The sequence below is a fragment of the Colletes gigas genome, unplaced genomic scaffold, assembly GCF_013123115.1.
Source record: "Colletes gigas isolate AHSC1104 unplaced genomic scaffold, ASM1312311v1 Colletes_gigas_Sc00003, whole genome shotgun sequence".
Taxonomy (NCBI): Eukaryota; Metazoa; Arthropoda; class Insecta; order Hymenoptera; family Colletidae; genus Colletes; species Colletes gigas.
The window spans coordinates 4,412,168-4,427,932 of record NW_025106632.1 but is presented as its reverse complement, the minus strand read 5'-3'; the positions used below and the strand labels follow the sequence as shown (position 1 = coordinate 4,427,932).

The window sequence follows — 15,765 nt, the reverse complement described above, 5'->3', positions numbered from 1 at the left end:
CGCAACTGTTTAATCACGAAAGATACCGGGAAATGTTTCGAACGAAAGGAAAACTGTTTTTCATATATCTGATAGAAATATCGCGTTCTCCGATCTTCGACAAAGTCAATCTTCGCGTTTATTATTTTCTGTTGGCACACGTTCGGTGAAAGGAATCTCATTAATCCCGCGTCAGTTCGTCTAATTCCTTTCAACAGATACTGTCGACACCTTCGTTCGTAATACTACGCGTCTTTTTGCCAATTATTTCAAGAAATTAAAATTCGTAAACATTTCTAAAAATGAAAATAACCATGCTCGCGTAAATATAAAGTAATTGTTCCGTGCATCGTCGACGTGTCTAAAGAAACAGTAATTTATTACCCCAGAGACTGTAAATTATTAAGTTTTACTGCATTCGTAGCAGTGAACCGTAAAATCATGTCATTGGTCGTCTTTTAGTGCCTCGAGTTACGTTAAATGTATAATTTGTGCGGAGAATCGACTACTACATTTATAACTGTATTAATGGAGGTACGTAACGCGTTTGTAAGTTACGAGAGCGATCAAAATTATTGCGTTTCGTCCTATATTCGGTGACGAACTAAACTGTCTTAACGGATCCTGCCTCACGCGCGCCCCCTAGTTGAGAATCATGTGCCAGAGGAGCACGTTCGAACTGAAACGTCCGCCATCTTGATGTCGAGTGGCGCCACCGTCGCGATAGAAGGTTATCTAGACTCCACTCACTATATTTCCTTTGTACTTTCACGTACACATTAGTAGACCCTTAATATATTTACAGACTCTTGGAAACACATTTATTTAAATTATAATATTGATAAAACTATCAAACAATTTTCCTGGGATTTTTTTAAAGATTCAATCTGGCCGTTTGAACCCCCTAGTTGAATATCATGTGCCAGAGGAGCCACGTTCGAACTGAAACGTCCGCCATCTTGATGTCGAGTGGCGCCCCCGTCGCGATAGAAGGATATCTAGACTCTATTCACTATTCTTCCTTTGCACTTTCACGTACACATTAATAGACCCTTAATATATTTACAGACTGTTGGAAACACGTTTATTTAAATTACAATATTGATAAAACTATCAAATAATCTTCCTGAGATTTTTTTAAAGATTCAATCTGGCCATTAGAAGGTTGAAAATAATTATTTTACGTTTGCTATATACAGAATCTAAAACACAAAATTTTAACTAATAAAAGACTCGTTATGACGGTCATAAAGATGGCAGAAGGTGGTACAACAAAATGGAGGCTAAGTGCAAGTATCAGAGAACCGTGTTCGAATTTAATTAACCCGATGAAATAATCGAACAACAGGAAGGAAGTTAAATAATAAGATGCTAGTCGGTCCATTAATTCTCTCCTTATCTCTTCCGTTTGACGTTGCTTTAATCGTCCGAGGAGCGGGATTAGCGTGTAATTCGAGCAGAATCGGCCGCCCCGTTTTTATCGAGGCGACGACCCGAGGCCAATTACTATGCACGACGCGATCTTAATGGCCCGTCGTCGCGATTAATTATACCCCGGGATTTTTCAGCCGCGGATTTCCACGTCCAAACAAGCTACGAAGTAACTTCGACGATTCGCCACTGCTACTCCTATTACTCCCGAGCCCGTGAAACCGCGAGTCGAAGTTTCGCGCTTCCATACCGCGAAATAGAAAAGCTTCCCTCGTCGGTTTTCGCTATATGCCTCGCCCTCTATTAGGTAAGTGGGGAAACCCACGTTTTATACTTTTTTTTTTGCATTTTTTAACGCGTCCAAGCCAAACGAGTATGTATTTTTCGAATCAACGAGAATCTGGCCCTAGACTCCATTTTGTTTTCGATGGGAAACGAGTGTCGTTCGCCTGGAAAATTCGATATCGTTGGGTAACGCATTCCTCTCGATTTTTCACCGAGAAAATTCTCGATCACCAACTTTTCAATTTGTATCGCTGAAAGTTTCATTCCGAATGCTTTTGGAAGCTTCCTTACTGATTAATAGTGATATTATTCGTCAAAAATTATTTTTTGTTGGAATAAAATTTAACTCGTCTTCAACTGGTTCACTGCCCGTGACCCGTATACGGGTCACAGTGCCACGCTCTTGGATAGGACGCTGAGAGACCCGGACAGTGAACCTGTTGAGAATCTAATTTTCCATAGATTACGCCTATGGATGGGGAGCTACTTTACCGATTGAAGGCACGCAAAAAACAATGGACGGTTCGTGTACGTCCTTATTAGACTTTGCATCGAAGTTGTAGCCATTTTTGTCAGCGGATATTCAGCTGGCTGAGAAAATGAAAACAATGTAGAAAGTTTCTGTAAGCGTGTGCTCTGTTTGATCTGGTTCCCAAGCGGCCATTTTTGGATTTTGTTGCAGCTGTGCTTGGCTTTCACGGGAAACGCACCAGCGCCATCTATGGCTCAATTATAAGTCTTCCAACGTTCTCTAGAGTTTCTCAATCCTTTTACATATTTTATACGCGTAATATTCAAATTAAAGAATTTTAAATGGTCGAAAATAAGAATCCAGAAATTTGAAGGTCGTTGCAATGTTCATTGACAATTAGTTATCGATTAGACATTGAAGCTAGAAACAGATTAGATCTGGACTAGTTCTAGGTTGGATCTTCATCGAGTTTATCAGTTAAGACCGTCTTGGCTCCGAATTAGAACGTGGTTAGAACTAGGCCTAGATAACGCACAGGTCTGAACAAATTATGTTACGTTACGAACAAGTTTCACCTAGGTTTGTTGTACATTATGACTAAGTTGGCCTTTGGGTTCGTCGTTCCTAGACTTTCATCGATTCCGTAACTTTGAACTGTGTTGATTAGGAATTAGAACAAGGTTAGGACTACGTTCGAGCGACACGTAACTTGGGACTAAATTACACTTAGAACTAAGGTTAGAACTGAGCTTTGGATTCCAGATTAAAACATTATTCACTATTTTATTTTATTTTTTTACTATATTTCAGACTTTGCACGAAATGTTTGTCCATTTTATTATTCACGAAACCTACCAAACAGTTACATTCGCAATTTCACACCTCGTGGCTCGTAAAATTTCTGTCGAATCTTTAAATCATCACAAGCACACAGGACACACACGTATTTAACTGTTACGTAAATAACCAAAATGTTGAATAAATCAGGCATCGGTGATTTCTCTCTCATAGTTTCGCAAAATTCGTCGTTTAAAAAATTAACACTCGCGACTGTAATGTGATTCGATACTGCCCTCGATTTTCAACGCCAACTTTTTTTATATTCGAAGTGACGAACAAAACTTTATCTCGTACAAGTTGATTTTAATAATTGGACCTATAGCTCGCTGAGTAAAGATAGAAAAGGGAAAACTTATGCGTTGTGGTTTAATAACATCCATTATCCTACGACTTTTTTCCCCAAGTTCATCGGTGGCACTTGGTAAACTGCAATATTTTTTTCCAGTACTCATTAAGGAAACGCAAATTATTTCCATCTTCTAAATCAACTGGTATTTTAAATATTAAAATTTTTTTTTTAAATAAACAGAAAATGGTAATTGTAATTTTATTAACGGATCAAATTCACATTCAATTGGTAAGAATTTTTCTCGATTTTTTTTTTTTTAAAGTTACTACAACTTGAGACGGAAGAATAATTAAACAAATTAAAAATCTGTTGCCTCGCGTCGAATGCAAAACAAAAATTATTAAAAGTTAAAAAAATCTAGAGCTCTTCGTTACCGACGCTAGTTGCGGTCAAGAGCGAAGGAGGCTGCCACGCGAAACGCAAACAGAGGGGCAGAAAAGAATGACTGGAAGACAAAGAAAGCCAAGACGTAGGGGGATCAGAGGGGGGTGGGGGTGGGGGCGAAGAAACGATGGAAAAAGAAGCACGAAAAGCATTCGAAAATTCGCTCGAGCCGCCGCGGCGAGAGAAGCCTCCTCCAGTCGAGGCTTCCTTATTGTCCGCGACGAGAGAATGCTCCTCGTGCATCGCGACGACTGCAGTTCCACGGAGCGGAATGCATTAGGTAGATGGAACGCGTAATTGGAGTCGCAGCGTGGTACGTACGTAGCCACCTGTCGTGTTTCCACGGCTCCCTTTTCGTCTCCGTCTCGCGCTCCTTTGTCGCCATCTAACTTTCTTTATCTGACGCTCGCTACACACACCCCTCCCCCCTACTCGCCCACGACTCTTCTTTCGCGTAACTCAGTCGACGCGCGTTTCGCCATTAACCTGTTTAGCCGACGGTCGGATAAAAGGGTTGGTGCTCTATCGCGCAACGGTTTCCACTTTCGTCGCGAGCTATTTCCATTTTCTCGACGGTGAAGAGCACTCGATCGACGTAACGGTTTAATTTTTCCAACCATCCGCACGGATTCGGTGACTTCTTTGCGCTGGGGGGGGGGGACTCGGTCGACTCCCGACTCTTCTTTATCGATCGGTTCGTTAACCCTTTGCACTCCGAATTATATTTCAATTTTGTTACCAGACCACCCAACGCTTTTAAGTGTTTTGTTTGAAGTTTACGTTAACTAACAAATCGGACAATTTAAACAAATAGAGGAACAAACAAATTCAATTAAATATCTGTTTCATTTACACTACTGCTGTAGTTTGTAATTTACAAGTGTATGATATCTCTTTGGATTGGACTTGAAAGAATGTCGAGTCACGCTCGACATAGGAGTGCAAAGGGTTAAATGGCATCGAAGTAACTCGAACCACGGACGGGGTATACGAGTAGACCCTTCACCTTATGGACTTTCGTGGCCCAATTTGACTGCCATACCGACTTGAAAATTCGGAGGTGATTTTTATTAACGTCCTCTTCACATGAATGGCGGTCAGTTGAGAAACTAATTCACTGAATTTTAGTATTGATAGGCAAACAGCTGTAGTGTTTGCGTAAATACATGTGAGTTGACTGTGGAAGATTTCTGAATCTGTCGGTAACGTAGCGAATGACACGAAAATGGTAATGGGGTTTCAAGACCCCATAAAAAAAATAGGCCGCAAAAATACACATTGGATGAAGGATCTACTTCTATACCACATCAGTGACAATACTCTTAGAATCTTTGATGAATCAATGAGAATCAAAACTAACCTAAAGAAGCTCTATATTTACGATGTCCTAAGCAAAGCGGATCGCAGCCAATTTGCTAATATCATTTAATTTTTAATTAATAATTGCATTACCCAGCTAAGAGTGATACGATTATTAATTAAACGCTAAATAACATTACCCAGGTCTCACCACGTGGAGGTTGCTGCGAATGGAGACCCACCCTAACCTAACCCACCCAACCTCCATTAATAAAAATTGTTTGTGACCACTAAATATCCATCTTTTGAAAAATAATTCTTCGATGAAAAATGATTCTTCGACTCGTCTGCCACCGGTGGTCACCGGTGACCGGCACTTTCAGACTTGTTCGTAGGCAATGAATTACCCTGTATGCGCAATCTATTACTGTTATTAAAAGCAAATCAGCGTGAATCACACTAAATATATCGCCTGTTACCATAATAACCACACCTTATTATTACTAAACAAGATTTAAAAATTTTATATATTATAGTTTTCATGGCTGTTTTATATTTTATTTATGAAAGGAGTCGTCTCGAAGAATACACACATATATAGTACCACGAAGATATTTCTGATCCAACGAATGCGATATGGTGAAATAAATTGCCATTCGGAGAAGGTAAAGTATTCTCTAGAGAAAGTATCTAGCTTCGAGTATTGCAAAACGGAAGCATAAACGTGAATAAATCGAAGCAATTGGTATTTCTCGTTTTTAATCCAAAAAATTGTTAAAAAAATGAAATTAATCGTAAATAATTAAGAAATCCCGTTTGAAAATCGCGCAAGCATGCGCCACGGGTGAACGGTTTCTGAGGAAACAAGTTACATTTAACATTTCATGCTCACCTTTCCATTTGGAATGCCAGACACATACAAACTCGAACATCTTCCTTCATAATTCGAAATCTCAGTCCTATCCTCCGACTGTTACTTCTTTGTCACCCTGTATATGCGTGTGTATGGGGGAGCCTCGTTTATCTGCATCTGTGGACAATTACAACACGTTATTTTTGATAAAAAATCACTTTTTTTTTTAACACTTTACCGACCGGTAGCCTATTAATCTACTTTTTACCGACCGATAGCCGGTAAATCAGTTTTTTACCGCTCAACACTTTACCGACCGGGTAGCTTATTAATCGGTTCTCATGAAAATAAAAAATATCACTAGATTGAATTACCCTGTAATTACAGAAAGAGAACAATATAATAACCACTGTCGCAAAGTTTCATTTAACATTCTTATAAGTACAAGAAAAAGTAGATATATAATCTAGGGTCAATCGGTACCGGTCGGTAAAGTGTTAAGAAAAAAAATTATGCAATTTGCAACTGAAAAATCATAAAATTCTTGGAGGTCTCGAAAAATCTTGGAACTTTCACGATTGTCTTGATAATCCTGAAAGTTTAAAACTCTCCAAACGTTCGAAGCAATCAAGATCATTTTGAATTGTCGCTTTTAAAGACTTTCAAGAAACTCGAAACTTTCCAGATTTTACAAGAGCTTAAAGAAACTGAAACTTTTCGAGATCTTCGAAATTCTGTGTGTCCCTCTGATAAACGAAGTTCCACTTTGTGTAACAATAATGAACATACATAGTCTTTGCTGAGCATTTTATTATTTAAAGTTCTCGATATTTGCTTCGAAATTATCTTCTGAAAGAAAAATTGGTTCCAATGTGTGTCAGAGTAATAACAAAAATTTAATTTCAATAAAATTTTCCAGATAGTTAAACTCAAAACAAATATCTAAAACATAAAAGAAAACATGCTTGCAACGACTACGTGTTCTCATTGATGTATAGTAGGGAGAAAGAAAGATCAGTCTCGAATGAAATTGCAAGCGAAGACGAATATTTAAAACGACAGATAAATTCAGGCTTAAATGGAAGTTCGTAAACGATGTTTCGATCCTTGGATCCTGAAAAAATTGCAAAAGTATATTAGCTCTGCAACGATTAGATAATAACGAATATAGTCGTACTAAATTTAGCAAAACCTAGATCTCGAATCGCGTTAGAAATGTCCATGCGGTGTTCCGGCGCATGCGCGTGTCGAGTAGCCGTGCGTGTGGACCCCGCGAGTCCCGGTCGCGTGCGTTATAATTGCAGGTTAGCAGCCGTCGTTAGCCGTTTGAGACACGTTTATCTTACATTAAACTGTTCTATACAGCCAAGCCTATAGTTCTCTCTTTACACACGATACTCCCGTCGGAACGTGTATTACAAACAAAATTTATTACCCGCGAGATTAAGCAAATATTAAGTAGAATAAAACTCGTACGGAACGATGCTTTCTCGGTTGGTTAGAGAATGACCTAAAAATAAGGATCGAAACTCGTACTTGACACATTACCGACGGGGCATTCTCGTTCCCCGTCGATAACGCGTTAAGACAGAGAACTTTTTTACCGTTGTCCATTTCTACCAAAATCTTTTCGCCACCTTTGCGTTTGGATGCAAATAACATTGGATATTAAACGTAGAAAATAATTTCGAATTGAAATTTGTAGTTTTTATACGATACTGATTTACCTAGACTCCCTACGATAGATATCGAACAATACTTTTTCTTGTCCGTGTGTGTTGCGAACGAATGAGACGTCTGATCGAAAGATGAGAGAAAGGAGGTCCGGCGAAAGAGGAACAAAGCCACGTTAAGCTGGTTGCGATTGGTGTGTTGCAGACACGAGGTGCCTGTCACCTCGGAGCCGATCACGGTGATACACATGGACGAGGACGTCGTCGTGGTCAACAAGCCCGCCTCCATCCCTGTAAGTGGTGTACTGCCAGGACTGTACTGCCAAAACGCTTGTCGCCTCGTCTTCTGCTTCCCGACGCGACGATTGTCCGCAGCGACGCGATTGTCTCTGGCTAAGCCGATTATTTTTGGCCGCGAACGCTCCCTCGCGATCAAATCTGCTCTTTTCTGTCCCGGGGATGGGCGATCGAATCCATTCGCGCGCCATCTATGGAGAATCTACGGAGTCTCCGAACGTCATCGTGATTTCGAAGAAATATGGCGGAGTACTCTTGATTTCGATGGGGTTATCTGGGAAATTCTTTGGCAGAGATAGTTCGCTTATTTCGGGGGATGAAGTCTGACAAAGTGGAAAAAGGGGAAGGGAGGAAATTTGTGACTTGATAGATAATTTACTAACCTTGGATGAGTTAGTCTTCTGGGGGGAAAAAGAATTTTATCGAGGCTAGTTTATGGGTTATTCGAGAAACTAAGTTTTTATTAGAAAGGGTAAGTGACTCGAGAGTTGGATTTTATGAGAAATATTTTGAATGGTAAAAATTGCTTTGGGAAGAAGGAAGTGGTAAGCCTGGATCTAACCTCAAAATTACATAAGACTCGATATATCCCAAATAAAGAAAATTGAATAAAATAAGAAACATATACAACTTCACATAGTCGAGACATAATTTACCCTTAAAAGAAAATGGCTGATCGAGTTGGACTTTATGAGGTCTGAAATGTTACTCGAGAAATAATTTGATCGGTAGAAACAGCTTTGAGAATTTCATAATTCTGTAAACGTGGATCTAACCTCAAAATTGTGTGACTCGATATATCCCAAGTCAGCCATCTTGAATTACGAGACCAACGAAGAAAATTACAGAACAAACTAACCTAAAAATAACTCTAGAGACAATGTTCTAATTTCATAAATAGTTTTGTGAACCCAAGGGTGGAGATTTGCAAAGAATTTCGTTAATAAATCAAAAGAATATATAATTTTCATAAAATTCATACTTAGTTGGGCTTTTTGGAGAGAAAACTATCGCTGCGTGTTCAATCGTCGTTCGAATCCCCTCCCATAATTTTTACACGCCTCTTTCCTTTGCACCTTCGCCGCGTCACGGTAAGTTTCCGTTGCTTTGGCTACCAATTAACCGCACGCACGCTTCTCAGGTGTATTTTACTAATTCCTCCTATCTACGTCCTCGACGCGTGGCGTCTACTCATCGACTAACCTTCAAACGTGCGCGACGGAACGTTATGAATAATCGAACAGCAATTTAGCAATGCATTTCAACGCGCTGACACTCGTTTCGCGTTTTCTTCAAGATATTTAGCCACCTTCTCCCCCCTCCACGCCTCATCCACCGTTCCCTCGTCTAAGGATTCCCATTCGTCCGCCATTTTGTTTCTTTCCCTAGCAACGCGATCCTCGAAGCGCTTATTTTTATTTATCAAACCTTTCAGGCATTGTTACAACATTCTAACGAGTAATTGAGTTTAAATAAACAATTTCAATGGTCGAATTTTTGTTATTAAAGATCCCATATATATAACTATTATCTTAACTTTTGTTGTATTTGGTTTAAATATATAGGGTGTTCGGCCACCCTTGGGAAAAATTTTAGTGGGAGATTCTAGACGCCAAAATAAGATGAAAATCAAGAATACAAATTTGTTGATGGAGGCTTCGTTAAAAAGTTATTAACTAATTTAAAGTTTCGCTCATATTGAATTTTTTTCTCGCAAATGCGCAGAATTTCGGGGGTATGTCTATTGACCAAAAATGATTGTAATTGACCCCCGCAACCGAAAATAATTTTTCCAAAACGATTTGAATTTTTTTTTTCCGTCGAAAAATTTCACAGCTTCTCGAATTTTTTTCTCGAAAGCGGGTAAGATTTCGGGGGCATGTGTAATGACCAAAAATGATTATAATTGACCCCCGTAACAGAAAATAATTTTTTTAGAACAATCTGAAATTTTTTAATTTTTGTCGAAAATTTTCACACATTCTCGAATTTTTTTCTAGAAACTGGGTAGGATTTCGGGAGTATGTGTAATGACCAAAAACGATTGTAATTGACCCCTGCAACGGAAAATAATTTTTCTAGAACGATTCGAAAAATTTTTTTTGTCGAAAAATTTCTGCATCTAACCGATTTTTTTTCTCGAAAGTGGATAGGATTTCGAAGATATGTCTATTCACCAAAAATGATTGTAATTGACCCCCGCAACCGAAAATAATTTTTCCAGAACGATTTGACATTTTTGAATTTAATTGTTAATAACTTTTTAACGAAGCCTCAGTCAAGAAATTGGTATTCTTGATTTTCGTCTTATTTTTGTCTCTAGAATCTCCCATTAGAATTTTTCCCAGGGGTTGTGGGACACCCTGTGTATAACTATTTTATTTATTTACATAGTACAACGTTACTAATGTATTTTTAAATTTTTATTTTCCATTATATATAATACCACGATTAGAATGAGAGGTATTCGTTGACAAATTGTTCGTGAAGGATCGAGGGACGATCGGAAATCTAAATGTAATAAATCAACCGTACAACGTTTCGAAACAGAGTCCCGGTTGTTAGTTAATGTCCAGGCGCGTTAGTCGCCGAGCCTCGTCACCGCATAATTCTGTTATAAATGAAAATTACAGACTGTCTCTCGTCAACCAGCGTAATGGCCGGTGTAAATTATTTCTCGGTCGGGCGTCATTACGGGACGTGTCGTTTATAAAGGGGCGCGATTAAAATTGCTAGAACTCCGCGGCATTCTCGTACGCAGTCGTCAAAGGCATGCTAGGGACTCGCTTAGAGTAGTAAATCAATGGCGGCTGTCAGCCAATGGAAATGTCAACGGAGGATCGTCAAAGATTTCGAAACAATACAGTGTATCTCTATTCACATTAAAGCTAATATTAAATCACAAGTTTAATCTAAAACTTTTCAAAAAATAAAATCCCTAGATAATAGTAATTTTTAGCTACTCCCTTTACCAACGAACGATTTACAAATTTTTGTATTACATCGACAGAGAAAAATTTATTTAAATTAGGAAATTATGAAAATTCCTCCCTTTCTAGAAAATAATAACTATAGTTGATCTGATTACGAACGAACGATTTACAATTTTATTTTTTTTTTTCGTATTACATCGACAGGGAAAAATTTATTTAAATTAGGAAATTATGAAAATTCCTTCCTTCCTAGAAAATAATAATTTGTAGCTGCTCCCTTTATGAACGAACGATTTACAAATTTTTTTTTTTTTCGTATTACATCGACAGGGAAAAATTTATTTAAATTAGGAAATGATTTGCAATTTTTTTTGTATTACATCGACGGGGAAAAATTGATTAAAATTCTAATTTTCAAATTTCACGTCGTGACAGAAATTTGGAATTTTTATATGGCAATTTTACGTGAGAAAAAAAATTTGAAGTCTTGAATTTTCGATTTTGGATTTTGAACGTCACTTTTGATGGACTCCTATGAATAATAAATGTACAAAGTGTTTCTTGGCTCGTCAAAAAGTGGCGTACGGGTTTCGTGTGTTCCGCGTTCTTCGTTTAATTTACGAGGGTCCGTGGATGGAGCAACGCCAAAGGGAAACTGTGCGAAACATTGGACGTCGCTTAATTACCATTCAGCCCATTCAGTTAATCGCCGCAAAAACATTCTCGTCGGCCGCAAAATGATCATTTAATTACACGGGGGGAGGAACACGGACAGTTGTGTTTTCCAGCCTTTTGTTGCTGGGCCCCGGAAACCCGTTGAAAAGCGCGCATTAGATTTTACGATGCATCCGATCGCGCCAGTTTTCGTTTACCCAATTTACGAAGTGAAAATTTCCGTGGTAATTTCATCCACCCGACAAATTAACGTAATACTAGACTCGAAAACTGAATATTTAATATACATAAATAATAATCGCTACTGGTACCTCTTGGTCCACGTTAAAGTCATTTATATAATAAAAAGTTACGTTTGCATTCCATACTCGACGTCTCCCGACAGTAATTTTATAGAATCGATATTGTAAATTAATAGGAGTGTGCAATTTTGGTTCAAATATCGCATAAAAGTCCGAGAGTTTAACAAAATGTGTCTAATGATTTAAAAATTAAATTATTTTTATTTTTTTTTTCCTGTTAATAAGAAAAATATAAATTTTCTTTATTAAAAATGTGCAATTTTGAGTCGAATATCGTATAAAAGTCCAAGTTCAAAAATTAAATTTTTTTTGTTAATAAAAAGAATATAAATTTTCATTATTAGATGAAAATTTGTATATAGTAATTTTATATAATTGATATTTTGAGTTAATAAAAGAACGGAGAAAAATGTGCAATTTTGAGTCGAATATCGTATCAAAATCCAAGTTCAAAAATTAAATTATTTTAATTTTTTTTTGTTAATAAAAAAATATAAATATTCATTATTACATATAGAAGTTTTGTATATAATTTGGAGTATTTTTAAGAGGTCATTAAATACCCATTATCACGAGAGAAAATTGGAAAACTTGATACGCGCGTGTAACTGTAAAATGCTCAAAAGGTTTTAGAAAGCTCGAGTAGGACTGTTTGAAAGACGTACCGTCGAGGATCGATTTACGAAACGCGCGCCGGCCATTAAAATTCAAACGCTTCTCGATCGTCCAGAGCCAACTTTAACTTCTCGGTCGTCCGCGGAGTGGGGGGAAAAAAAGAACTCGTCGAACAACAATGCTCGCCGCGATGCAATCGCCTTAAAAAATTAAGACCACCTGGAGAGCCTCTTAACGTGAGAAAAAATAGTTCAAGCTGAAAGACGAGGGTGAAACGACGGGGTGTTGGCACGAACTGTACAGGGTGGCTTTAAACCAATTGGCCAGAGAAATATTCTTCCCCAGTACAATTGGAAAAAATGTCTATTCGATAACCAGTAATAAATACATTCTTGTTGCAAGAAAATTATTTGCCAAATCAAATATTAAACGAAAAAGAAATACAGTATTTTTTAACCGGAGACTCCATTTTGTAACAAGAGACACGAGAGAAACAAGATGTCTCAAGACGGATATTTATGCATTTATTGGGAAATTTAAATTTTCAAAAAACTACAGAATGCACTTGCTATGCAAAAATATAAGAATTATGATATTTATTAATTATTAATTCTATTAGTAAAAATATGAATTTGCATAAAGATATAGTTCGCTAATTAGTATAATACCACGCTGAACGCAAGTAGAAATATTGATTAATGGGCAGACGCGACTGATATAAAATTTTTAATTTCGTACGAAACAATTTTATTCCACATGACCCACCCTGTACAGTCTGCCTGGGGCTTGGTAGTGATTAGGTCAAGCGTGTAGTATAGGGGATGAGGACAGAGGCGCGCGACGAGACTAGAGGAATAAAGATAGGATTATCCGGAGAATCGAGTGACTCTTGTTGTCAGCCGACTGTCAGCGCGTCTTTACGAGCCGCTACTTCCTGTTTATTATCCCGGTTATTTGACGTTCACGCCTTAAATAGTCCTTGCAAACATGCGAGGACCTTCCAACGAATCGTTCTTTCAACATGTAACTACAAACATATTGCCACGTTCAATTAAATTTATTTTATCGGAAGCTAGTTTCTCCATTGTCTGACCTGTAACGATCTTATTCCACTTGGACCCTCTGATTACCTTCTTTTTTATTAATTTCTCATTTATTAATATTACAGTGTAAACTGTATGTTACAGAATTTACAAAGAAATTAAAATATATAACTTTGAATAAACAAAACTCTATTCCCTCTGTTCCCTAAAGAATTCAAAGCCACATAACCTAAAATTAAGACTGCAGTTCATCGGAACACGCTCGTGGACGTTAAGAAAACAACTGCCACGACTAATCTTAGATTATACGAGGTGATTCGCCCAACTTTATTATCCGAGATGTTTCTTATTCTTGCGGTGTGGGTTAGGTTAAGGTTAGGTTATTTCTAGTCTTCCGTACTGAAATTAATTCCAAACATTTTTATTCCGAATATAATAACTCGGAATAAACCGACGATCCTTTATATATTCTATATTAAAACCTTGCAAGCTTCGTAGACCAATGAAAATACTCGTACAAAATTCCCTATACCCTAGGATACACTGTTCAGTGAAACCAGTTGCCCTAACCTAACGCGAATCACAGATGCAAGAAGCGGATAAATAAAAATCGGTTTCGTAATGCTAGAGGCCTTTCGAGCGACCGGTTAGACAAACAGTTATTAAAGGCTCGTTTTCATCAGCGAGGGTTTTTTCTCTTTCTCTGGTCGCGGGTCAAACTCACATTTTTTTTAGGGTTGACTGTTCCTCCCCCCTCTGTGTCCACAACTAACCGGACACCAAACATCGGGAGCAAGTAAACGCCGCGGCCATCAAATCGGTTTCCCTTTGTCTGGGGGACAAATCGGTTTTCTTTTTGTTGTTCCGAATGGCCGGGAGAAATGGGTCGGTGTTCGTGCAGCCGCGATCGCGTGTACCGAGCGTGTTTGCCAGGTGCGTTTTCCCCGTGCACGTGCACGTGTTTGTCCAAACGCGTCAGACGATCGCGGAGTCCAACGATTGCACTGGGTAATATTCTAATGGCACGATAGGAGTCGGGGAGAGGCTTAGAGAGGGCTCGGATTTCACCATTCGCTGCGCCCTTTTTAATTTTCAAGTAAACCGTCCGCGGGGTTTCAACACACCGTTTTTGCCTCGAGGTTACTACTTTTGTCTCGATTACAACACACACGAGGCCTCCATTAGATCGTTACTAGCTGGATTAGATGTTCTAAAATACGGGAAACACAGTTTTTTTTTTAGGCAAGTAATCTTCAATTACGGAACTGACAGAGAAAGAGTATTATAACCTTTTTTTTTCTCGAGCCGGTAACCCATCCCGGACTGCACGCGGCCCCGATGGTGCTGCACTCCGGTGATCGAACGGTGAACCTATGTTTCCAACTTCCCATATTCGTTGACTCTTTACATAGTTAAAGGATATAATTTATGGTGCACGAAAGAACAATTTTAATATGAAATATATAACTTACATAATTTCTTATTATTATATACAAGTACCAAGTGATTCTTTATAAAAATATAGAGTAACATTTTTTTTTCTTGGCACAATTTTGTTCTTGTGTAATGATATATATTTTCCTGAATCCCAGTACAGATTGTAAATGAGAAAGTTAGAAAACTAAGAGTGAATAGTGATTTCCAGATATAGATATAGAAGAGTCTGTCCTAGTCTGAAAAGTTAAAGATGGTTGACCCAGTAATGGCACAGAACAAGTGCGTTCCACGAAATTGACCAAACCCCTTGGAAACAGTCTCTGGGAATACAAGAAATCCTTTCCCCAACCCATATCGTCGGCAGACCTATCATCGATATTGCAATCTTTCCTAACTCTCTGTCCCTCGTTCAAAGTTTCATCCTGTTGTCTCGATAAATAAATCAAGCCAATCTTGGGATTGCAGGTGCACCCTTGCGGACGATATCGACACAACACCGTTGTATTCATCCTGGCGAAGGAGTACAACCTGAAGAACCTCAGGACTATCCACAGGCTGGACAGACTGACCAGCGGCATTCTCCTTTTCGGTAGGACGCCGAAGAAGGCGAGGCAGATGGAACACCAAATAAGAAACCGACAGGTTCGTTTCGTAACGTTCGGTATGCGAAGGGAAACCCGATCGTTCTCGATTTGGGTTTAAACTGAATCTTCGAATGGCGACGATGCAGCTCCGTGGATTTAGCTCGAGGATTTAGAATGTGTTTCGCGAAATGGGGGGGAAAAAAGTGACCGTTAAGGAGAAACTGCCCCGACGTATTCGAATCAATTTGTGGTTGGACACCTGCTCGTGAAAGTATCTTGAAATACTAAGTCATGATCTTTAACTGTACTCTTGA

The 15,765-nt window shown here is 38.5% G+C and overlaps 1 protein-coding gene across 3 annotated transcripts in view; it reads left to right on the top strand.

Annotated features, from left to right (window-relative positions):
* The window catches only part of LOC122404887 (RNA pseudouridylate synthase domain-containing protein 2-like), a 257,493-nt gene that overhangs the window by 237,038 nt on the left and 4,690 nt on the right, over positions 1 to 15,765 (top strand). For all 3 annotated transcript variants that reach the window (XM_043409226.1, XM_043409225.1, XM_043409224.1), the window contains 2 exons: positions 7,771 to 7,858; positions 15,333 to 15,509. In XM_043409226.1, the coding sequence (XP_043265161.1) occupies positions 7,771 to 7,858; positions 15,333 to 15,509 (265 nt within the window). The remainder of the gene's footprint in view (positions 1 to 7,770; positions 7,859 to 15,332; positions 15,510 to 15,765) is intronic.